Source organism: Aptenodytes patagonicus, chromosome Z (genome assembly GCF_965638725.1).
Source record: "Aptenodytes patagonicus chromosome Z, bAptPat1.pri.cur, whole genome shotgun sequence".
In the NCBI taxonomy this organism is placed as follows: domain Eukaryota; kingdom Metazoa; phylum Chordata; class Aves; order Sphenisciformes; family Spheniscidae; genus Aptenodytes; species Aptenodytes patagonicus.
Window position 1 is genome coordinate 76,603,913 of NC_134982.1, and position 23,333 is coordinate 76,627,245.

The following is a 23,333-nucleotide window of genomic DNA, read 5'->3' on the forward strand; positions in this document are numbered from 1 at the left end:
GGATTTGTAAAGAAGGGTATAGAAGAAGGGAGAGGCAAGGAGGCTGCTGGCTTTTTGACTTTTAGCTGCTTGCTTTTTTCCCTTTTTGTATGGGATTGAGGATGTTGGTTGCTTAGCTAACTAGCTGTGTATGTGAGGGTTTAAGGGATAGGGATATTCAGTCATGCAACTTCTTCCTTGCCTACTCTACATTTGAGATCAAAGTTTACTGTGAGAGAACAAAAACTCCCCTGAAGGGAGGAAATTGAGGGGATTCATCCTGTGGTTTGAAGGGTAGGGCTGTGATGGAGATACCAGGTTCTCAAAATCTGGCTCTGTGGGTCTGCTGGGGCACTCCTCTGGTGAAGTGTCTGCAATGCTGGTGGGTTTTGGGCCCAACCATCTCCCCAGTTTACCAGGGAGCTGTGAGCAAGAGGAGTGCTGCCATGAAAAAATCAGCAGAGCAGAAGTGTTCCTCTAACCTTGTCTTTTCTAGCCTGGAAGATGAGTCCTGTCATCCATTGCTGGGCCCTCCATTGCACTGAGGAAAGTTGGGTGCATGAGGGACAAAACCTTTTAGCTATGTTCTTCTTCAGGGAGAGGAATGGGAGAGTAAATGGAGTAGTGGGTGGCCTTGAAGTTGACACATGCTTTCTTGATCAAGAAGAAGCTGTTTTTTTAATGTTTTTGTTTTTAAATTTGGGCATTTCTTCAGAGTCAGACTAACCTGTTTTGCTTCCTTTTCTTGGCTATTGGTAAAACCTCAGCTTTTGAAATTGCCCGTGGGGCAAAGGATGTAACGGCACTGTGAAAGAGGAAAAAGTTTTACAAGGCCCAACCGGAGTAGTGAGGTAAATGCTAAAAAATTGAAGTAGGCATCCTACCCAGTTCAAGTGGAGCAGGCGCTGTATGTCTAAAAGTGGATGTTGACTTTGAACCCCTTCAAGCTATCAAGATGCTGTATTTGAAGAGCTGTCAAGTTGTCTCCTTTCACCCCATTGAATCTGTTTTCTTCTGTTATTCTCAGGAGGCTCAAGAGGACTGCAGATGTATAAGGCTAAAGGGAAATGTCTGCAGTAAGATACTGTTATTTCTTGCCACATACATCCGCATTTTGACAGAATTGTATTGCCTTAGAGCACTTTGCTAGAAGGCTGGGAGGTAGCATATGAGACTAGGATAGCATGCACAAGTGTTTAAATGAATAAGAGCAAAAACTGTAGTTGGCAAGATTTTGTGAATGGGTAGGGTACAGCTGAAAAGTCTAAGCATATCCTTTCCTTTAAACAATGGTCTTATTTTAAGTATTGATTAAGTCTGGAATTGTTCACAACTTGTTTGAGGTTTGCTGTTTCTCTCAGGCCTGAACGGCTGTCTGTGATCCAGTGATAGTTTTGGTGGAACTCTTGCTAAACATCAGCAGTATTGGCTATGTTCAGACAGGCTCAACTTGACATTTAGTTAGGCTTTCGAATATAACAAAAGTAATCGTTTCCCCTCAGCTGGCTTTAAACTTTTTTAAATGAAAGAGGGTGATGAAAAGGAAGAGTATAATTTTGTGCTGAGTTCTTTCATCCTGTGCATTAGCTAATTAATGCTGCATGTTGATGCTCTCTTGCTCAGGGAGTAAGTTGTGTTGGTAAAAGTGGTTGTGTCTAAATTGACCTGAATAATTAGGAACATAAAAATGGTTTTACTTTATTGGAGTCTCACTTGAACTGATCACTTAACAGAATACAGGTGTTTGTTTTCTTCACAGAAGACTATTAGAGTTGATATTTCTAGTATGGTTTCTAAGATAACTTAAATTACCCTGTACATTTCCCTCCCCTTACCCCAGCTGACAAGGTAGTTAGTAATTGCGGTCAGACAGAAGATCTCCTACATGGTCTCTGAATTACTCCATTGTCAAGCAGTGTCCTCACCTTGTTCATGCATTATTTTTTTCAGAACTGCTTGCAAATCTTTATGCTGGCTTCTTCCCTAATACACTAGTAGCATTAATGCGGCATTGTTTAGAGCATCCCATAGGTTCTTAGGTGTTTTACAGGAATGCCAAGAGCTTCCAAAAGCATTGCATACTGTGTGGAGACTTTTTTAATCTGTGTATATATTTTTAGTGTTCCCTATAATTTTTTACATTCAGTAGATAACTTCCCCTTCTGTCCTTTTAGCGTGGTCACCAGGACTATCAAGCTTTTTTCCTGATAGCAGTATTCATGCCTGTACTGATGGCTGTTTCTTGTTCAGCTGTCTGCAGTTGTCCACTTGTCCTCTCATTGCCTACCTGGAATGGGCAAGCCTGTTTAGCTGCCTCTTTGTCCTTGCTGAAAGCTTCTGCAGATTAACTTTTGCAGCACCAATCGCAAGGATGAATTAAAATCCTTTTGCTTATATCCCATATGACTTTCATACCCATCTTCCATCTCTTCACTCACTTTCTCCCCATGCCTTTGAGGCCAAGTTATAGAAGTATTAAGCGGTATTACTTGTTTAGTGATTCATACAAAAGCCAGTGTGAAAAGGTTTCCCTTCTAACCTGGCACCTTAGAGAGGCTATGTAGTTGGGTTTTATTGTTGCATAGGACTCCCCTACTTACTGGTCTTATAGCTGCCTGTGTTTACATTAGTAACTTTGAAAGTTACTTTTAAAATTTTGAGACCACCTTATTATCAGAAGCTAATTCTAAGTTTTCTGTGAGGTTTTTTTTGTCTTTGACCAGTATTGTATGACAAAGTTCTTCCTCATATCTTTGCATAAATCAAGAGATACTCTAGTGGTTGGTTTCCTTGGGCTGAGTGAGTTTTTTCCTGCAGCAGTACTCTAATCTAATTCGTGCTACAGATTTTTTCAATAGTGTAATGGAGGGAATGACACAAATGAATGGACATGCAAGTGGGGAGGGCTGCTAATGGAGAAATGCTGGTTTATACTGTTTTAAAATAACAGTGAAAACACAGACTAAGAAATTAGCATTGTTTAGCCTGTTTGTGCTGACTCACCAAGCACAATATGTGCTGTTAAGGAGTGGACATCAGAGTAACCATCAAGCTATCCTTGACAACTATCCTTCCTATAGGGAAACTGAAAGAGTGAGTAGTGTTTTGTTCTGGCAGGCAAGGTGGTTGACTGAAGAAATTCCCTCTGGCCTGTATGTGCCTTTACTCATAAAGAAGTTTGGGAAGTTCTAGCAGCCTGTGTAATAGTTTTTGCATATGCTGGATTCAACAGCCTCTGTTACCTCTTACTGTACAGCTTTTTTGAGTATACACAAATTAATGCTGTGCTTTCATGCAGGCCCATAAGGTATTTGACTATATGAAGAAAAAAAAGAGCCCTTCAAATTAACACTCCAGTAAAGACAAAAATCAATAAAGAGGAAGCATTAAGAATTGCAGCTATTCAAAGTACAAATAACTGTGTGCTTACATATTTTTTGGAGGTATTACAAGTTTTATGCTGAGTTCTGTTTTTTAAAGCAAAATTCAGCATCTAGGTTGTGTCACAGCTGCTGCCTTTCACTGAGCCCTCAAATAATGATGGTTTATTTTTCTTTTTTTAACTTAATATGTTTAGCAACACTCTTCACAAACAACAAACAGCTTATCTTTGCTAAATTACCTTCATTACTATTGTGAGGCAAAGTAGATGGTATAAATCCTCTGTTAAATACCCTAAGTATTTAAATTTAAAAAAAGAGAGTAACTATTACAAACTGAGACTAAAGTTCTGATTTAGACCTTCGTATCTGGGAGATATAAAGGACGTTGTGCTCAGCCATGGGGTTCTGCTTGTTCTGCTATATGGTATTATGAAGACAAAATCTGTAACATCTGCTTATCCAAATAGCAACATGTGATAATTGTCATGTGCTTCCATTGCACTGTCTGTACCCAAGAGGAAAAAGGGCAAATACTGAATTGTAAAGCATGTTCTGAAAGTCTCCTGGTGTATAACTCTTCAGAAGGATCTTCAGGAGCATGTTTATGATCTCTCAGGATTTTATCAAGAGCATTGTATCATCTGTGACCCTTGAGGCTGGAAGCATTTCACGGTGCAGCTTCAGTTGCCGCTGAACAGTAGTAACCTGTTGGACGAGGCAGATGTGTTTAATATCTGGTGTCTAGCCACTTAGATTCAAGGTGCTGATTTTTCTGTAATCACCTTTATGTAATAATACCTTTCAGAGGTACATAGCTTAACCAGGGCAGGCATCTGTGCAGTGATTTTGGTGTCGTGTCTATAAATAGAAGTAAATTCTGTATATAAAACCTATGTGAAATAACTTTTTTCCTCAACGATAGGGATGCACAGGTATGAATCAAAACAGGTGGTAGAAAGGCTTTGGCCAGAAGTGTGATGCACTGAAGGTTTCTCCCTAACTTATGCACCTGAGGTGGTAACAGTGGTTGAAGGCTTTTTCTGTTTTGTCACCTCACCTTGGTTCTGTCTCAACACTGCCAGGATCCAACCTCAGCTTCCATTTTCAGCTGAATATGAGCAGTTGAGTATGTTACGTACCAAAATACCTGTTTTGCAGGGAAAATTAGTAGACTACTGTGACTATTGCTTTGCTGGTCTCCATCTTGCTAGTGCCACTTTATTTTCTAAAGCTCTCATAAAAATCTACCATTGATATAATTGGAACTGTTCTATGGCAACCAGAACTAATCATGTAAACCATATAGCTTTTTAACTCCTGATGTCTTTGGTCCTTAAAAAAAAAGCCTAGTTGCTTCTCTGTTAGGCAAACTGTACTCATGACTTACTTGAACTGCAGCTAATTAGAGACTGGGATCCACAAACAGTGTTTAAGAGTGTTTGGATTTAAAATCTTAACTGTGCTTGGTGAATTAAAAGTAAGTTTATTGAAAGGTAGATGGCTCCCATGCACTGCATGTTAACGAAGGGAACCACTCACAGTTTGCTGAACTGAACAACTTTGTCTTCAGTTCTGCTTCCTTTCAGGATTGTAAAGAAAGAGCAGATTTCCTTTTCCAACTTCTCTTAATTGTTCTCCTCTTAATCTGAATGTATTTTAAGACAAACTTACATTTCTTTAATAGGCATAGAGCCCTGTTTCCTGAACTTACTGATTTCTTAGGTTTTGAATGCAGTAATTGCTGAGTATTTAATAATCCAAAGTATAATACTCTCTCTGAGGCTAATAGTCAAAAGCTGTATTAGTTATTTTAATGGTACTAGTGATTCTTCAGTAGTTCAGTATTTTTAAAACTTTTGGAGACTATTCACAGCTCGAAGTCTATGTTAATGTGCCATTTTCATCTTAAAGTACAGTGTTTAGGCTGGAAACCGATTTTTAAAAAATTAGATTTTTTTTTCTTTGGTGTAATTAGCTATATTGCTTATTTTTTTTCAGGTGAGGTAGAAGTGTAAGTAAAAGGGTAAGAACTCTAGTTTTTCAAACTAGATGTAAAAGCATTCTGTACAGCTTTGAAAATAATAAAAATGGTAAAAGAATTGGTAGAGCAAAACTTGGTTTTGAGACATAATGGTGTGGTAGTTAGAGAACTGACTTGCTGTACATTGATTTGAGTACCATGTGGAACACTTCAGTGAAGAGAGATGTGTTACGCAAACTGGAAGTACTTCAAATGAGAGGTGCTCTTTGCTTTTTTGAGAACTGCTGTGATGCTCAAGGGCACAGTGAAGTCTATGTAGCGAGTACGCTGAAGTCCTGTGCACACACGTAAGCTGTCCTATTGGAGTTTTCCATCTTCAGCCCATGGCTCACAGGAAGCAAATAATCAGGTCATGCTGCTTTGAGTGTGTTGTGGTTTAACCTCAGCCGGCAACTGAGCACGACACAGCTGCTCACTCACTCTCCCCCCTGCTCCCTGGTGGGTTGGGGGAGAGAATCAGAAGAGTAAAAGTGAGAACTTGTGGGTTGAGATAAAGACAGTTTAATTGAAATAACATAAAATAATAATAATATACAAAGCAAGTGATGCACAATGCAGTTGCTCACCACCCGCTGACCGATGCCCAGCCAGTCCCCGAGCAGTGGCCCCCCTGGCCAGCTTTCCCCAGTTTATGTACTGGGCATGACGTCACATGGTATGGAATGTCCCTTTGGCCAGTTGGGGTCAGCTGTCCTGGCTGTGCCCCCTCCCAGCTTCTTGTGCACCTCCAGCCTTCTCAGTCGGTAGAGCATGGAAAACTAAAAAGTCCTTGGCTAGTGTAAGCACTGCTCAGCAACAACTAAAACATTGGTGTGTTATCAACATTATTCTCATCCTAAATCCAAACCACAGCACTGTACCAGCTCCTAGGAAGAAAATTAACTCTATCGCAGCCAAAAGCAGGGCAGAGAGCCGTAAAGATCCAAATATGTCATCTTATGCACATCACTACAGTCTCTGTAGGACAGACTTTTGTAGATTGCTACTTTAATGCAGTCTCCTTAATAAAGCTTGTCTGGACCTAAAAAAAGTCAGTTGAGACTCTCAGTTTTTCTTCAGGTAATAAGCAGTTCATCAAACATACTTGTCTGTATACAGTGGAGAGCTTCAGAAGTGCAGTTGTTGGCATGCTTGCAAGCTTGCAGCTGATACCAAAGCCTCAGTATCTTGCATAAAAAGAGATGATTAGAGGTCTTTATCAACCTAAATTAGAAATAATGACCAGACATGAAGTCAGCTAACCATATGGACTTTGGTAGCAAACTGAAATGAAGACTAACTTACACGGTTTTAAAACAGGAGAAGTTGTATTGAAGTATGTGTTTATAAACCCTGGATGCAGCAGCCTTCCAAAAGCTGAGTCCTTGGGTTTTCTATCAAGTTTAGACTTACCTCATCTGCTAACCAGGGGCAAGAAGGATCTCTTGTATTTACACCAGTCTCAAGCTGTGGCAACAGTCAGGAGTCTTCCTATTTGTGCCAGTATTGTGGTTGTATTTAACATCTGGACTGCTTGTAACCATCTGCAAATGGCCCATTAGCTTTTCTGATATCCTCCCAGCACTGTTCAATTCAAATCCAACTGGGTTTGCAATGATGTTTTATTTAAAAACAAACAACAATGTGCTTGGGGACAAAAATATGAAGTACTAGCTCATGCATATTTTGTTCCAGTTATTCCACTTGAGAAATCCTTGACTCTACTGCCACTTGTATGTCCAGTGGTATTCTTAAATACCAGTTGCAAGGAAACTTACTGAATACCATCTATGCAAGATTTTAATTTACTTAATTTTTAAAACCTAGGATTTTAAGAACAGATTGGATTCTAACAAAGTAGTTTGTCTCGTGTATTTTTTTGTGGGCTGGGAAAGGTGTGTAAGGGGAGCTGTTTGTTCAGTGGTGCATGGTCATCTTATGTGCGAATGGAAAATCAACTCACTGTATTTTCTTTCTTTCCTCTTCCTTCAGTCTTGAAGATTTAAAAGTGTGTTTTGTGGTATAGTTCCTTTTAGGCATGGTGTGGTTCTGGAGGTAGTTTCCAAGGTAGATGCAGGGGTAACTAGACTGCATTATCTTTTAAATCTTAAGCATCTTATTTCATGTAAGAAAAATAACTTTAGAACTGAATTTGGAAAGATTAGATTGGAATTGCCTCAAATCCAATTAAGCCACACTGCATGGACGTGCTGGGAATATAAATGCAATTACTGTAAATTTGTACAAACTGATTTGTTGCATTATCTTGCTAATCTAACATACGGTACTTTTTGTGTCCATATTGCAGACGGCAACTCCAAACTAACATGGCAGTCAGACTGTGTGATGTGGCTTCTCTGCTTAGAAGTGGTTCGTGGGCAGCAGAGCCTTGGACTGGGGTCTGTGGGATTTTTCTTAAATTCTGTAGGCTACTTTTTTTACATGTTAATAGTGCTGAGGCCATACCAAACTCTTTAATCTCCCATTTGGAATGTTAACTCTCTTCTATGTTTCATTATAGGCTGTAGGTTGTGTCCCTATTCTGTGAGAGCCTAGAGTGCACTGGCGTACCATGACAACTTTTTCTATAATATGGTGATCTCCTGTAGAAATTATACTGCAGTGGCTTGCCTTTCTTCTAATGTCAATTAGATTTTAGTACTAATTCAAACTACCTGGTGGATAATTGAAGAGTAGTATTGTACTACAATGGTTTTGGTATGGTCTGAATACTAAATTGCAGTAACTTTAAAAACCTGTATACTGTGTGTTTATGATTACTATTTTAAAACTATATTTACAAGTCTTATTCTAAGAAATTGTTTGAAAACTGTAAATTTCTCTTAAACTATTTTTCTGGGTGGAAAATATTTAGTAACTGCTGAAGAAGTGCTTTGTGTTTCATGAACAGTTGTATTCAACCTATCAATGGAATATGCATTATTTGTAAAACATATTAGTATCACTTTATTCAGAGCAGATGGTTCTATAGCTGAGAAATGCTGTAATTTCAGCACACACAGGCTACTGCAGCTGTTCACTTGAATGTTGGCTTAGGATCTCATTCTTGCCACCTGAACATGAAAATAAATGTACAATTAAGTGAGGATTGTTTGTTGTCCTTGCTAAATCCTGCTAATTTTGATCAATGAACACTTTAAATTTGAGAAAAAAGAAAAAGAGGAGAAAAAGCCATCCTAGAGACCCTCAGTCAGAGCATAGCATTGGGGGCTACTAACTCTGCCAGATATACTAGTGTTTTGAAAAGTAATTTATCTTAATTGGGTTTATCTACTTTCTCATCTTTCCAGCAGACTTGTTTCATCACAGTGCCAGGAGCAGGTTACCCCTTGGAGTTTGTCACAAGGGAAGAAAATGTTGTTCCAGTTGTAGCTCCTCAGGAAAACTCAATCACATTTTTACATTAAATGTTCTTAACAGATGCATCTTCCCTTTTTTGCGTTGTGCTGAAGTAACCTCTTGGAAAATACTTCTGTATGCAGAACACAGAAATGTGTTCCCAGGGATGTTTGAATTGTAGTTTAAGACACTCAACTTACCCCCTCTCATGTTTTTAGGAAATTCAAATTTGCATTCCCTGAGTACAGTTGACCTAATCAGCTCTTTGGGTATGCATTGATTGCATATGCTGCTTTGAACAGGACAGTTAGGACAGATAAGCTCCAGAGGTCCTGACATTACACTGCAATTTTACAGTAGGCTTTTTGTGTGAGAACTCCGAGGAGTTTAAGTATGAGGTTGGATTTCAGTGATTGCTGGATTTTTTTTTTTTAGGGAAACTGAGTCTTGCTTCTGTGATGAAATGTTTATTACTGGGGAAGTAATTTATAGAATTTTCTGTTGGATGTTGTCCTATATAGTTGGTCTCAAACAGGGTAGGCTACCCAACTCTTGGATATTAGGCTGCCATTAAAAATCCACTGTATTTACCAACTGTTACCATTCAGTGACTGACTGAGATGGCAGAGAGCCTTTTGTACATGTGGTAACTTGTGGGCAAGTACTGATGCTTCTCCAAATGATTGCTGCTGTATCTGCCGATCCTACAGTCAGTTACTTTGAGGTGAAACACAGTAGTTCCTGGGGTGGTGATCACTCCCTTATTTTGATGTCTAAAAGTAAATGAAGTTAAAGTATCAAATTTAACTGTTTTCAGGGTGCAGGGGAGGGAAGAAGTGAGAACCAGGAATTGTCAGTTTAATCAAATAAAAGCATTTAGAAACCTACTTTCAACCTGTGGTGACAGAAGGCTGACCTAGAGGTTATCAAGGACGAGTTTGTTTTCCATCCCAGCATATTCATATATCTCTTTAAGTATCTCTTTAAATTACTAGTCTTGCTTTCTGCTATTGCTTATGAGAAATAGGCTCAGGATACAGTTAACACCCACCTCCTTTTGAAAATAACCAAATACTATCACTTTAAAAACTACATTTCATATCGTTTCAGTTATCAGTTGTAAGTTAATAGAACTGATTACCCTTGCAACAGGCCAATTCTGCTTGGTAACTTCTATACTAGAAGGTTGTGATGCCCCTAAACGAAGGGAATGGGGGAGGATGGAAACTCAGCTTTGAGTGTTGACTTCATTGAGAGAGGTCCTAGAAGATTTTAGCGACAACTTTATTTGCCTGTAAGTTTTTAAAGTATTGCCTTGACTAGCAGTTAAAATCCTTCTGTATTGGTGGGGTTTTTTTGCATATAGAGGCAGTATATGGCCCTGGCAATACCACGTCTGCATAGTGACAGGTCTTTTACGTTCTTGCCTGGGCTCTCCTAATAGATGGTGAAATAGGAATTTTGATGGTTCTTGTTTTCTGTGTTTTTCAGCAGGTAATTGCTGCCATGGAAACACAACTGTCTAATGGACCAACTTGCAATAACACAGCCCATGGTTCAACCACCATAAACAATTGCTCATCACCAGTTGATTCTGGGAACACAGAAGACAGCAAGACCAATTTAATAGTCAACTACCTTCCACAGAACATGACACAAGAGGAGCTGAAGAGTCTGTTTGGCAGCATTGGTGAAATAGAATCCTGCAAGCTTGTCAGGGACAAAATAACAGGTATGTTGATTTGGGGATTTTCTGCATCTTTTCATTTTCCAAGCAGTGAGCTGTCAGATGGTGTTTTGTAATTCTCTTAAATCATGGAATAAAGGCAGAATAAACCAATGCTGCTGTTGCTAGTCAGAAGGAAATTAGGTTCATTGTTATCTAGATTCCACACCCCAAAACTAAGTGCCTGTATTTGCATTTCATCCAGGTTTGTATGAGTGCTATAAATGCTAACAGGTCATTTAAATCTTCTGAGCTTGAGTCTTTGGAAAGAAGATTCAGATGTGGAAAAGCAGATTGTACAAGGTTTGAGGTTTTTATTCAACTCCATTGGAGTCATGACTTCATTAGCCCTAGTTGATGCAAAACTTCCTTTTTCAGGGATGCAGGTAATTAAATTTGTACCTTGTGAAAAGGGTGGACCATGTTTATTCAGCTTTGTAGCTAAAGCTGCTTTTGCATTGCAGCACTTCAGCAATTTCTTTAGGATGCACACTTGAATCAATATGTGCTGTCTGAAAGTGCAAGTATGAACTGCAGTGTGATGTATTCTGTCAGTACTTTATTTTAGCAACAGCTGGTGCACAGGTCGCATGTATTTAGACCAGTTGTTTAACTTTGAAAGAACTACCAGATGGATGCCTGCACTTTAAAACAAGAATGAAAGGATGGTTGGCAAAGTTCAGTTTGTCTCATTAAAAAACATTGATTTACCACTTAGTTGACATTTCATTAGTTTTGTTCAGAAATGTTGATTTTGGTACTCTTATTTCCTGTCTTTTTTTGCAGAGTCCTCAAATATCCAGCTTTCAAGAACACATCTTTAACTTATGTTCTTGGTTGCAACTCTTAAATGTGCTGGTTAGCTTCTCTTCTGTGTGTTTAAAACTACACCTCTTAGAGGCTCCATGTTCTCTATGCTTTGGTTTAAGGGATGAAAGCCAATGCTTTCCTATTACCGAAAGGTAGTGGCAGAACATGGACATTTTTTCTCACACTAAGTAAAAGCTTTTTTTGTGACTCAGTGTTCCCCGAGCAGCAACAGTGGGAAGACAAAAGCTTTAGTTGATGCAGATTGCATGTGGCTTCAGCCCCTGCTACATATGTTTGTGTTGACGGCTTGAGTATGCTGGAGAGGTGTTCCCCAACTGTGTACATGAATAGTGGCGGACAAGACCTAAAAACGTTCAGGCAGCTCTGGCACCAACCCCAGGACTTGTCTTTGATATGCAGTGCATGCTTTCTTCTCTTGTCCTGATGACATATTTGCTCCTCTAGCATGGCAGAAAGATGTTATGCCACTTTTCCCACATTGATGCAGACACTACTGTGTCATTGGTACAAGGATGATGCTTAAAAAAGAATCTGGCAGCAAAAAGATACTAAGGGGAATATTTCCCAAGTGTTTAGTTCATCTACATCTGCATCTGCTGAGGGTGAGCAGAGTGAGCTAAGTTAGGGATCTCTTCTCCTAAATTTGACCATCTAGTCTGCTGCGTAGCGAGACTGACTTTAGCCAGAGCCTGTATCTTTTTTGAGTAACACAAAGTAGTTTAATGACCAGTGCTCATACTTGCATTCTGCTATTACACAATTAGTGAAAATACTGATATGACAATGAATAATCACCATCTTTGCTGAGGATGCTTTTTTTTCTGTCATCATTCTCTGTGTGCTGGAGACAGCATTTGTGACTGTCTTAAGTTTTTTTTACTTGTGTGTTGTGTGAGAATAACCTGTTACATATAAAGGGGTGTTTTTGGCATTGGTCACTCTTGATTATAGGTCTTAGCTGCTGTCCTCTAAATAGTTTTGTTGTCAAACTACAATTCTGTATCTGCAGTCACAAGGTGGATTCTCAAGCCCTACTTCCTGGACTTCCTGCAGTTCAGCTCTATAAAGCATCAGTCAACTTTCTTCTTGACTTCATGTACCTTAGAAAGTAGAAACTAAAAAGAAGGAGAAATGTCTATACTCAGGCCTAGGGAGGTGATGCTGTACTTCTGAGACTGCAAGAATGGGATTTTTTTTTAATTCTTGATCTTTTCTACTGACTATTCTACACACAGTTTGTTAATTTGAAAGCAAATTCCCCCAAAACAAGGGAAACCTGCCTGAAGAGTATGACTCCTAAAAGACGACTGCCAGAATGTATACCTCTGTCTTGGTGAATTCACTGGGCCATGCTTCATGGCTGTTCCTCATTTCAATTAGTGCTTGCTGACAACTTACTCTCCCTGGTGCAGGGACCATTTAGTGGCACAAAATGAGTCAAGCTAAGAGGCTGCTTAAAACCCAACATGGATCCTTTGGCTTCCTGCTTTCTGAAAAGTCTCTGGCTGACTTCTGTGCTTTTGAATGAAGGTTGCTTTGCCTCCCCTTTGGATCTGAATGACCAGCACTTCTTCCCATAGCAGGTGGCTTGCTCTTAAGGCATTAGGTAGTAGAATGGTTAAATCTGTAAAGTACCCTGCTTCAGCCATGGTAGCCTTGGCTACTGGATCCACTGCTTTTAGTCCTGGACTGATCAAACCTCAAAGCAATCTCTGCTCTTCACTGTGAGGAATACCGAATGTGCTTGAGGATGACAAAGAAACTAGACTGGGCTGATGCCACACCTTGCTGTCTTCAGCTGAAGGCTGATTGATGCGGAAAACAAGCCTGTCTTCTCTATAGATAATGACTTCAGTGCTTCAAAATAAAAAGTCCTTTACTTAGCTGCTTCCTGACCTTTTGTTCCAAGAGTGGAAAGATATAACTGATACTTGATCAGTTAGTGGGATGGTTATTCAAAGTCTTTATCTCTGTCTTGCAGATCTGATTTCACATATTTAGCATTCCTTATTAAAGTTGCTTAAGGATTACATGCTTGTCCCAATTAAGAGGCTGCTACAGGCAGTCAGAAGTGAGTCGCAGGGTCTTAATGATGGATGTGCAAATTGCCCACATCCTTAAATGGTGGTTTTGATGTTTTATATGCTAGAAGCTCACATTGCTGCTACTTAGTGTCAAAAGACTCCTTGCCTGGGAATGGAATGGAGCAAGGCTTACTTGCAGACCTCTTGTTTAAAGGTGTGATGTCTTCTGTATAGCATAAAGTGATGCCTGTGAAGGATCCTGAATTTAAATTATACTCTTAGTAGATGAGAACTTCGGGGTTGGAACTAAACCATAGAATAGAATAGTTTGGGTTGGAAGGGACCTCTAAAGGTCATCTAGTCCAACCCCCCTGCCATGGGCAGGGACATCTTCAACTAGATCAGGTTGCTCAGAGCCCCCTCCAACCTGACCTTCAATGGTTCCAGGGATGGGGCATCCACCACCTCTCTGGGCAACCTGGGAGCAGACTACAAGGCTAGTTTCCTTGACCAAATATAGTCCCTGTTATAAACTATGCAGAAACTAATGACACAGTGGTCTGCAAAAGCCTTTCAAGCAGTACCGATTCTCTGATTTTTCCAGCTATGATTTACTGCTGTGGAAGCTACTATAAACCTAGAAGTGGTAGCTTGTGGCATCAGAAACTGCACTGACATACTATCCACAGCTGGGCGTGTATAGTGGCAATGAAGTGCTCTGCTTATCTGGGCAGATAAAAATCAGGCTTGGATGGTTACAAATGCCTCTGACTTTAAGGGCAAGGTAAAAAAGACACAATTTTACTGGTACTTCATGGAAGCATAGAAACATACATGTTAAAAGCGATCTCTGGAAATCAGCTGGTTCAACACCCTGCTCAAACCAGGTTCATCTAGATCAGGTTCCTCAGGAACTTGTCCAGTTGAGGTTTGAATATCTCCAAGTAGAGACATCCCAGAAAAATTTCACTCATCTCTCTCTAAGCCTATCAGTCCCACCCAACTTTCCACCTACTTTCATGTTCACTTATCATAGAATCGTAGAATAGTTTGGGTTGGAAGGGACCTCTAAAGGTCATCTAGTCCAACCCCCCTGCCGTGGGCAGGGACATCTTCAACTAGATCAGGTTGCTCAGAGCCCCCTCCAACCTGACCTTCAATGGTTCCAGGGATGGGGCATCCACCACCTCTCTCGGCAACCTGTGCAAGTGTTTCACCACCCTCAGCGTAAAAAATTTCTTCCTTATATCTAGTCTGAATCTACCCCCCTTTAGTTTAAAGCCATTCCCCTTGTCCTGTCACAACAGGCCCTGCTAAAGAGTTTGCCGCCATCTTTTTGATAAGCCCCCTTTAAGTACTGATAGGCTGCGAGAAGGTCTCCCCAAAGCCTTCTCTTCTCCAGGCTGAACAACCCCAACTCTCTCAGCCTTTCTTCATAGGAGACGTGTTCCATCCCCCTGGAACACTTTCGTGTTCCTCTTCCTTCCTTCCATCCATTTTCGTGGTCCTCCTCTGGACCCGCTCCAACAGGTCCGTGTCTTTCCTGTGCTGAGGACTCCAGAGCTGGATGCAGCACTCCAGGTGGGGTCTCACCAGAGCAGAGTAGAGGGGCAGGATCACCTCCCTCGACCTGCTGGCCACACTTCTTTTGATGCAGCCCAGAGTACGATTGGCCTTCTGGGCTGCGAGCACACATTGCTGGCTCCTGTCCAGCTTTTCATCCACCAGTACCCCCAAGTCCTTCTCAGCAGGACTGCTCTCAATCCCTTCATCCCCCAGCCTGTAGTGATACCAGGGAGTTGCCCCAACCCAGGTGCAGGACCTTGCACTTGGCCTTGTTGAACCTCATGAGGTCCACACGGGCTGACTTCTCAAGCTTGTCCAGGTTCCTCTGGATGGCATCCTGTCCCTCTGGCGTGTCAACCCCACCACTCAGTTTGGTGTCCTCTGCAAACTTGCTGAGGGTGCACTCAATCCCACTGTCTGTGATGTCACTGATGAAGATATTAAACAGTACCGGTCCCAATACGGACCCCTGCGGAATCCACTCATCACCAATCTCCATCTGGACATTGAGCCCTTGACCGCTACCCTCTGGATGTGGCCATCTAACCAATTCCTCACCCACCAGACAGTCCACCCATCAAATCCATACCTCTTCAGTTCAGAGAGAAGGCTGTTGTGGGGGACCGTGTCAAAGGCCTTACAGAAGTCCAGATAGATGACACCTGTAGCCCTTCCCGTGTCCACTGATGTAGTCACTCCATCATAGAAGGGCACTAGGTTGGTCAGGCAGGACTTGCCCTTGGTGAAGCCATGCTGGCTGTCTCAAATCACCTCCCTGTCCTCCATGTGCCTTAGCAGAGCTTCCAGGAGGATCTGTCCCATGACCTTCCCAGGCACAGAGGTGAGACTGGACTGGCCTGTAGTTCCCCGGGTCTTCCTTTTTTCCCTTTTTAAAAATGGGGCTTATGTTTCCCCTTTTCCAGTCAGCGGGAACTTCACCGGACTGCCATGACTTCTCAAATACGATGGACAGTGGCTTAGCAACTTCATCCACCAGTTCCTTCAGGACCCGCGGATGGATCTCATTGGGTCCCATGGACTTGTGCGCCTTCAGGTGCCTTAGATGGTCTTGAACCTGATCTTCTCCCACAGTGGGTGGCTCTTCATTCTCCCAGTCCCTGCCTTTGCCTTCTGCGGCTTGGGCAGTGAGGCTCAAGCACTTGCCGGTGAAGACCGAAACAAAAAAGTCATTGAGTACCTCTGCCTTCTCTGTGTCCCGGGTAACCAGGTCTCCTGTTTCGTTCCAGAGAGGGCCCGCATTTTCCCTCATCTTCCTTTTATCCCTGATGTACCTATAGAATCTTTTCTTGTTGCCCCTGACGTCCCTGGCCAGATTTAATTCTGTCAGGGCTTTAGCTTTCCTAACCTGATCCCAGGCTGCTTGGACAACTTCCCTGTATTCCTCCCAGGCTACCTGTCCTTGCTTCCACCCTCTGTAGGCTTCCTTTTTGTGTTGGAGTTTGTCCAGGAGCTCCTTGTTCATCCATGCAGGCCTCCTGGCGTTTCTGCCTGACTTCCTCTTTGTTGGGGTGCATTGCTCCTGAGCTTGGAGGAGGTGATCCTTGAATATTACCCAGCTTTCTTGGGCCCCTCTTCCCTCCAGGGCTTTGTCCCATGGCACTCTACTAAGCAGATCCCTGAAGAGGCCAAAGTCTGCTCTCCTCAAGTCCAGGGTAGCGAGCTTGCTGTGTGCCCTCCTCGGTGCCCTAAGGATCTTGAACTCCACCATTTCGTGGTCACTGCAGCCCAGGCTGCCCTTGAGCTTCACATTCCCCACCAGCCCCTCCTTGTTGGTGAGAACAAGGTCCAGCATAGCACCTCTCCTCGTTGGCTCCTCTGCCACTTGGAGAAGGAAGTTATCATTGACGCATTCCAGGAACCTCCCGGATTGCTTATGCCCTGCCATGTTGTCCCTCCAACAGCTGTCGGGGTGGTTGAAGTCCCCCATGAGGACCAGGGCTTGTGAGCATGAGGCTGCTCCTATCTGTCTATAGAGAGCCTCATCCACTCGGTCTTTCTGGTCGGGTGGCCTGTAGCAGACCCCTACCATAATGTCACCTGTCCCTGACTTCCCTTTAATTCTGACCTACAAGCTCTTGGTGGGCTCCTCATCAATCCCCAGGCAGAGCTTCATGTGCTCCAGCTGGTCATTGATACAGAGGGTGACACCCCCTCCTCATCTCCCCTGCCTGTCCTTGCCTGTATCCCTCCACCTCAACAGTCTAGTCATAGGAGCCATCCCACCATGTCTCCGTGATGCCAATAAGGTCGTAGCCCTGCAGGCGTGTTTGCCTCTCTAACTCCTCGTGTTTATTCCCCATGCTACGTGCATTTGCATAGAGGCGTTTAAGTTGGGCCCCCGATGGAGCTGTCTTAACAGCTGGAGTTCCTTTGTGCTGCTCTTCAGGCGCTCTCCTGCTGACCTGTGCTCCTTGTCCAGGCCCTGGGCATCTATTGCTGGCCCTGGCATCAAACTGGTAGGAGTGGGATGGATTGAGGTTCCCCTCCCCCAGCATCTCTAGTTTAATCCTCTCTTCACCAGCTTGGCAAGCCTATGACTGAAGATGCTCTTCCCCTTGTCTGACAGATGGACCCCGTCAGCCCCCAGTAGACCAGGTTTATCAAAGTGAGTCCCATGCTCTAAGTAGCCGAACCCCTGGCTGTGGCACCAGTCCCGTGACCATTTGTTGACTCGCCAGATTCGACTGGCCCCTTCAACCCCCTTCCCTTTGACAGGCAGGATTGATGAAAAAAAACTACATGCGCTCCCGAGTCCCTTACCACCACTCCCTTCTTGATAGTCCTCAGACTGCTCCTGGCTGTGTCACTGATGCCCACATGAAACAGCAGCAGTGGATAACAGTCAGTGGACTGTACAAGGCTTGGTAGCCTCTTGGTGACATCCCTGATGCGAGCCCCCGGTAAGCAGCACACCTCTCTAGGGAGTGCATCCAGTCGGCAAATGGGTGCCTCCGCACCTCTCAGAAGAGAGTCGCCTACTGCTGTCACCCCTCGCCTTTTCTTAGTTGCGCTGGTTGTTACACGGGGGGCAGATCGGGCTGCCTTACTCAGCTCCAGCGCTTCTCCCGGTGTGACAGGACTTTCCTCTTTGGCCTGCAGAGCGGTGAAGCGGTTCTGCAAGGGCACCTCAGGCTTCGGGGGAAGTCTCTTCCTCCTGCTGGTCCTTGCCTTTGCAACTGTCCATTCTCCTGCGTTATTGGCCCCCCCCCCGGCTCCCTTCTGCGTGTGCCGGTGGGGGAGTGTTTGGCTGTTTGGCCATGGGCTGCAGGTCCGCTGCAGACTGCACATGGCACCAGCTCTCTAGCTCCTCCTCTGCCTCCCTGATGTTACGCAGCCTTCTCACTGCCTCCTGCAGCTCAGCCACCTGCTGCAGGAGGTCCTCCACCCGGGCACACCTTTTGCAGGCAGGTCTGCTGCCTGCCCCTGCCCCAGGAGAGAGGTCCAGGCACTCCCTGCAGCCGGAGGTCTGCACTGCAGCCTCTCCCTTCAGCAGTTCCATCTGCGTGGAGGCATCGGCCACTGCTGGGGTAGATGGTGCAGACCCCCCGGCTGGAGCCGCGGCCTTTACCCTCAGACGAGTGCCCACCATTCCGCCTTGAGGTTCAGGTAGGATGAGTGCCCTTGACCTGTGCCCAGTTGCTGGGTTATGTGCCCGCCGAGTCCCCCACTCGGCCCGTGGAATGCCTCTCCTGCGAAGAGGCGGCCCTCCCTGCACGCCCTACTGTGCGAGCTGCTGTGCCACACCCTAGCTGACGTGCCACGCCCTGTTTGCCCATCTTGGTCACAGTGCTCCTGGGGGCTGGCGCTCCCTGGGACTGCCTTTAGTGGGAGTGGGGGGTGGCAGCTGTTATTCCTGGTGCCTCCCACGCCTCGTCACCTGCCCTCGTGAGAGCTGCTGTCTCCCGGCAGGTCTCTGCGCTCCCCTGTGGGTTCCCTGGCCCGGGAAACCCCCCTGCACGCCATGATCTGGGCGCAGGGACGTGCCTGCACCGGAGCTGATTGCCTCTGTGATTGGAGATGTAGTTGGTGTTTCTCCTTTATCAAAGAGCCGCTCCTCAGCTTTGAGGCATACTTTCAGCTGTCAGCAAAACATTATATTGTTCTTGTTCCAAAAGGTTTTAGTATAAATGAGATTGAGAAATGTCGTGTTGGACCTTGGGAGCAACACTTCTGATTTAAGTAGCCTGGAGCAATATTACCTTGTGTTTGTGGATGCTGGGGAGAGACTGCTCTAGTTCCAGTCCTGTTCTTACTCATTTTCAGGTTTTCTACAGAGTTCTTGAAAAGCAAATTTTCCTTTTCTTTCTGTAATTCAGAACAGGGATTGTTACCAGGTTTCTGTGAAGGAAGAGATTTGGCATGAATTTCAGAATTACTGGTTTAATTCCTGTGTGAAAACAGTAATTTCTTTCATCTTAAATGAACTGTCATGAGTACTAGATACTTGGTGAATATCTTTAATTGATGAGAAGTTTAAGGGAGCGTAGAAATTGAAATACACTTTCATACAGACTAAACTACAAATGAGAATTGATAAGGAGCAAAGCTTTGGTCTGCCTTTGACTGTTCTAATTCAGATTGGTCCATATCAGTATTGGATGCATCCTCTGGCTACTTCATGAGGTGAAACTTCATTTATGACATGCTGGAACTGAGAGCTGTTTGCCAAGCAGATGAGATAGCATTCCTATACTGGAGCTAAGAAATCTGGTAGTATCTGCGTGGGTGAATGAAATGAAACTTGCAGGTGAACCATTTCTCAGCAGTGAAACATTATTTGAGGAAGAAAACGAGAAATTCTAACCTATCTGTCCATATTAGCAGGCAGTGTCAGAGTCCCAGACCATACCCCACTGATGTGATCTGCTAGTAAATTTTAAGACATGAAGAAGCCTACTGTATACTAGGTCACCAATGCCATGTGTTTGAATTTCAGAGGGATCAAGGATGGCTACTGCCATCTTGACCCAAATACTTGTCAGAATATCTTATAGATTTGAACCAAATTATCTCCCACCCTATTGTTTAATATTCAGTCTGCTATCACATCTGCAACACTGGAGTGCATTTAAGACTGCATTTTATAGCAGTGACCCAGTTCTTTGAAGCTGTCTGTACACTTTACGATTGAGATGAGTTGAGCTTGAGGGCCTCCCTGCTTCTGGAAAACCTACTGGAGGGAAGGGAGGCACCCTGGAGTTCACTTTTTAATTTCATGTGAGCGGTCTGAAGCCCTGTTTCTAAAGGGCTATTCTAGTAGTTTCAGTAATGCTTTTTCCATGGAATAGAATTTGTTAAAACAACATCTTAATTGTTTCAACCAATGGTTGTAGTTCCTTGCAGTGTACTGTCAACATAGAGTTTGTGTCCCTTACTGATTTTTATCGAAGGGTTTAGCTGTGAGGGAGGTAGGGAAGAAAGCTGAACTGCAAAAGGTTCCTGCTGGTGATCTCCAAGCATGCAGTTCAGGGGCGCAACTTGCTGTTGGGGCAACGTTGGTAGCTGAGGGGAAGTTTACTTGCCTAGCTAATGGAAAAACACTGAAGGTGTTCTCAGCAAGAATTAAAATGGTTGATAGGAAAAATTAAAACAGTTGATTGCTGTTCTGTTGTTTTACTGAAGGTAGAGAAATTAAACCTTGATACTAATGAAGATTTCAAAGGGTACTGAACGAGAGTCTCTTCATGTGAGAATCCCATCAGCAAGAGCAGCATCTGAGAAGTGGGGCGTGAATGTCACTTATCTTCACTTGCTATCCAGAGAATCTGTCTAGAATGAGTCACTGTGCCCAGATATTTTGGAGTCTGTGCCAACTCTTACATGCTTTTGACTAATGCAGATGTGTGTATATACAAGGTACAAAGCTACCACATGAACTAATTATAGTTGTACAATAGGTGGGAGACCCTGGTCTCAACAAAGCATCATAACTGAATTCTTACCAGCTGTTTAATTAATGTAGATAGCTGTTTAATTTAGTTTCTTAAGTGTTTGTACATATTTAAAAGCAGCAGATAACATTTTACTTAATCAAATGTTAAGCATATATAGTTATAAAATTAAGCTAAAAACACCCTCTTCCTTTACATTTAAAGTAAAATGGGATGAAGTCTAATTATCAGACTGCCCCTGTTCAAGCACTTGAGAGCACAACTTTCTGCTCGTGCAAGACAGATGGATTTAGCAGCTGTTGACAAAATGGAAGGGACAATAGTAGCTACCACTTAAAAATGAACACTTATCTTAGTATGGCAAACTGCGTTTCCTCGACCTACTTTTCTGAAACTTGAATGTAGGTAAAAATGGCAATGAATGTGGTGTCCTTACAAAAAAAGACAACTGCACTTCCTTTTAATGCCTGCTGTCTTTAGTGCAAATTCAGTTGTACATGTGGAAGATAAATTCTTAGTTTTCATGTTGTGGAATAATCTCCATGATTTCAGCCCTTCGCTTCTTTGTCACTTACCCAGAAGTACTTGCGGAGTTGTTAGCTAAACTGAAACTTTGTGGAATTCAAACTCTCATTTCAGAGAGCACCTGAAATCAGATGTCATAAATTTGGGAGAATTTCTTAGTTTTCTTGGCTTCAGAGCTCCTGTATTGTTCTCCTATTATAATTTTATGCTCATAAAATTCACAACTTATTTTCTCCAAAAGAGAACCTGTTTGTTGATAGGTCAGTTTCTCTTTTTGACAGTGTGTTTGAAGTAGTAGTAGTGCATATATGTAGACTTCATTGGTTGTTTAGCATGCCTGCTTGTACTACCTAGAAAATACCTGGAACAGTATTTCACATTTGTAGACTTGTGTAGCTGTGAAGCCCTGGTAATAGACCGTTCCATTTAGTACGAGGAGCCAGGTGTTCCCCACGTGAAGGTTTCTTTTTGCATCGCTTCCTGCTGTCAAACTTCCTGCCTTCTAACCCTGAAGACAAAGAGAAAGTGTATTTCAGGACATTCTTGCTGATCACTGTTATATGGGCCTGTTTTTCAAACTTGATCCCACTGCCTTACTGTGAGGCTTACACGTTGGTTGAAAGCCTGATCCTTTTGCACACCTCTGTCCAAAAATCTGTGTTCCAATTTGGCCTGTGGCTGGTAACTATCTGTCACATTGCGGTGGGGTTTCTTTATGGTCAAGATTATAGGCTGTCAGAGTAAAATTCTTCAGGTTTTATTATATGACCCTTAAAAACTTCGTTGACACTTACAATCTAGAAATAGTACAGTGTGATGGACAGGCACATAGAGGAAGGGTCACATTTCTTTCTCCTTCTGTCCTGTCAACCTTAGTCTTATGGAAAAGGACATATCTATCTTGTTTAGTTGTGCATGTTTCATCTTGCCCTCTGCAGATACTAATTTCTCAATACTTGGAAGTATTGTTCCATTACTGTTTTACGCATAGTGCAGATGCAAAATGCAGCACATGATTCAGCAGGTGTCTAGAACTACAGTGCTAAAAAAATTGCCTAGAAGTTGAACACTTCCAGAAAATTGTTGGTGCAGCTGTAGTTAGTATGTTTGCAATTAAAGTTTCTACAGAAATAGTTTTTAGTTGTTAATACTGAAATTTCTCATGCCTGTTCTCTGTTTTTGTTGAAGAACCATGGTAATAAATGCAAAGGATTCTGGGTTGGTCACAGAAGAAAATAGAAAACATGTATGGAGTCAGACATGATGTCATCAGAGTTGAGTTTATATTGTTGACAGCAGTAATAGTTCTGGTCACATTTGTTATAATTTGGTGTTTGCAATGTGTATGCATACAGTCAGTGCAATGTTAGGAGGGACTCCATGCTGTCAGATCCTTGGTTATAGAGCATTCTCTTCTGGTGCAGAGTCTGAGGAAACACCTGGTGACAATGCTGAATTGTAGTCTGCCCAAACAACTGAGGCTGTGAGGTGGAGAAGGATTTTTCTTTCTGTGGGTAGGTGCTCCGTCTCAGCAGAGCATGGGTGAAACACTGATTTCTTTGTGATAGCTCTTATGCTTGCTTTGACTTCTACAGCAATCTTCTGGTAATCAAGGGAAAGATACTGTGTGTCCTCAGTGGAAGCAGTAGAAAGTGTGTTGTCTGACTGGCTGCTTGAATCTGGAACATGTGAAACTCATTAACCTCTGTAGTTTTCTCTACTTCTGTCATACCAATGCAAAAACTCCTAACTCATGTTAGTGTCTGGCAAGAGCAGATTGGAAACCTTATCCCTTTTCAGTGCTACTGCAAAGCTCCTAACTTTTTCTGTATGAGAATTTAAGTTCCAGAGTGATCTCATTGTTCAGTTGAGCCCAGGCTGGCAGTTCCTTTCAAGTCTCCTGTCACTGTTGCTTTGAACAGTGTTAGCTTACTCTTCAACCCTAAATCGTTCACTTGCCTTAATGTAAGACTAATTCTAGGGCATCTAAACTAATCTTACAGGAAT

At 42.9% G+C, this 23,333-nt stretch overlaps 1 protein-coding gene across 8 annotated transcripts in view; it reads left to right on the forward strand.

Moving 5' to 3' along the window:
- The window catches only part of ELAVL2 (ELAV like RNA binding protein 2), a 107,696-nt gene that overhangs the window by 38,439 nt on the left and 45,924 nt on the right, over positions 1 to 23,333 (forward strand). For 3 of the 8 annotated variants that reach the window (XM_076362423.1, XM_076362426.1, XM_076362424.1), the window contains exons 2-3: positions 7,691 to 7,781; positions 10,234 to 10,474. In XM_076362423.1, coding sequence (XP_076218538.1) covers positions 7,710 to 7,781; positions 10,234 to 10,474 — 313 coding nt within the window. In that variant the 5' untranslated portion in view covers positions 7,691 to 7,709. The remainder of the gene's footprint in view (positions 1 to 7,690; positions 7,782 to 10,233; positions 10,475 to 23,333) is intronic. The other 5 variants (XM_076362430.1, XM_076362429.1, XM_076362431.1 and 2 more) reach the window with 2 other exon arrangements.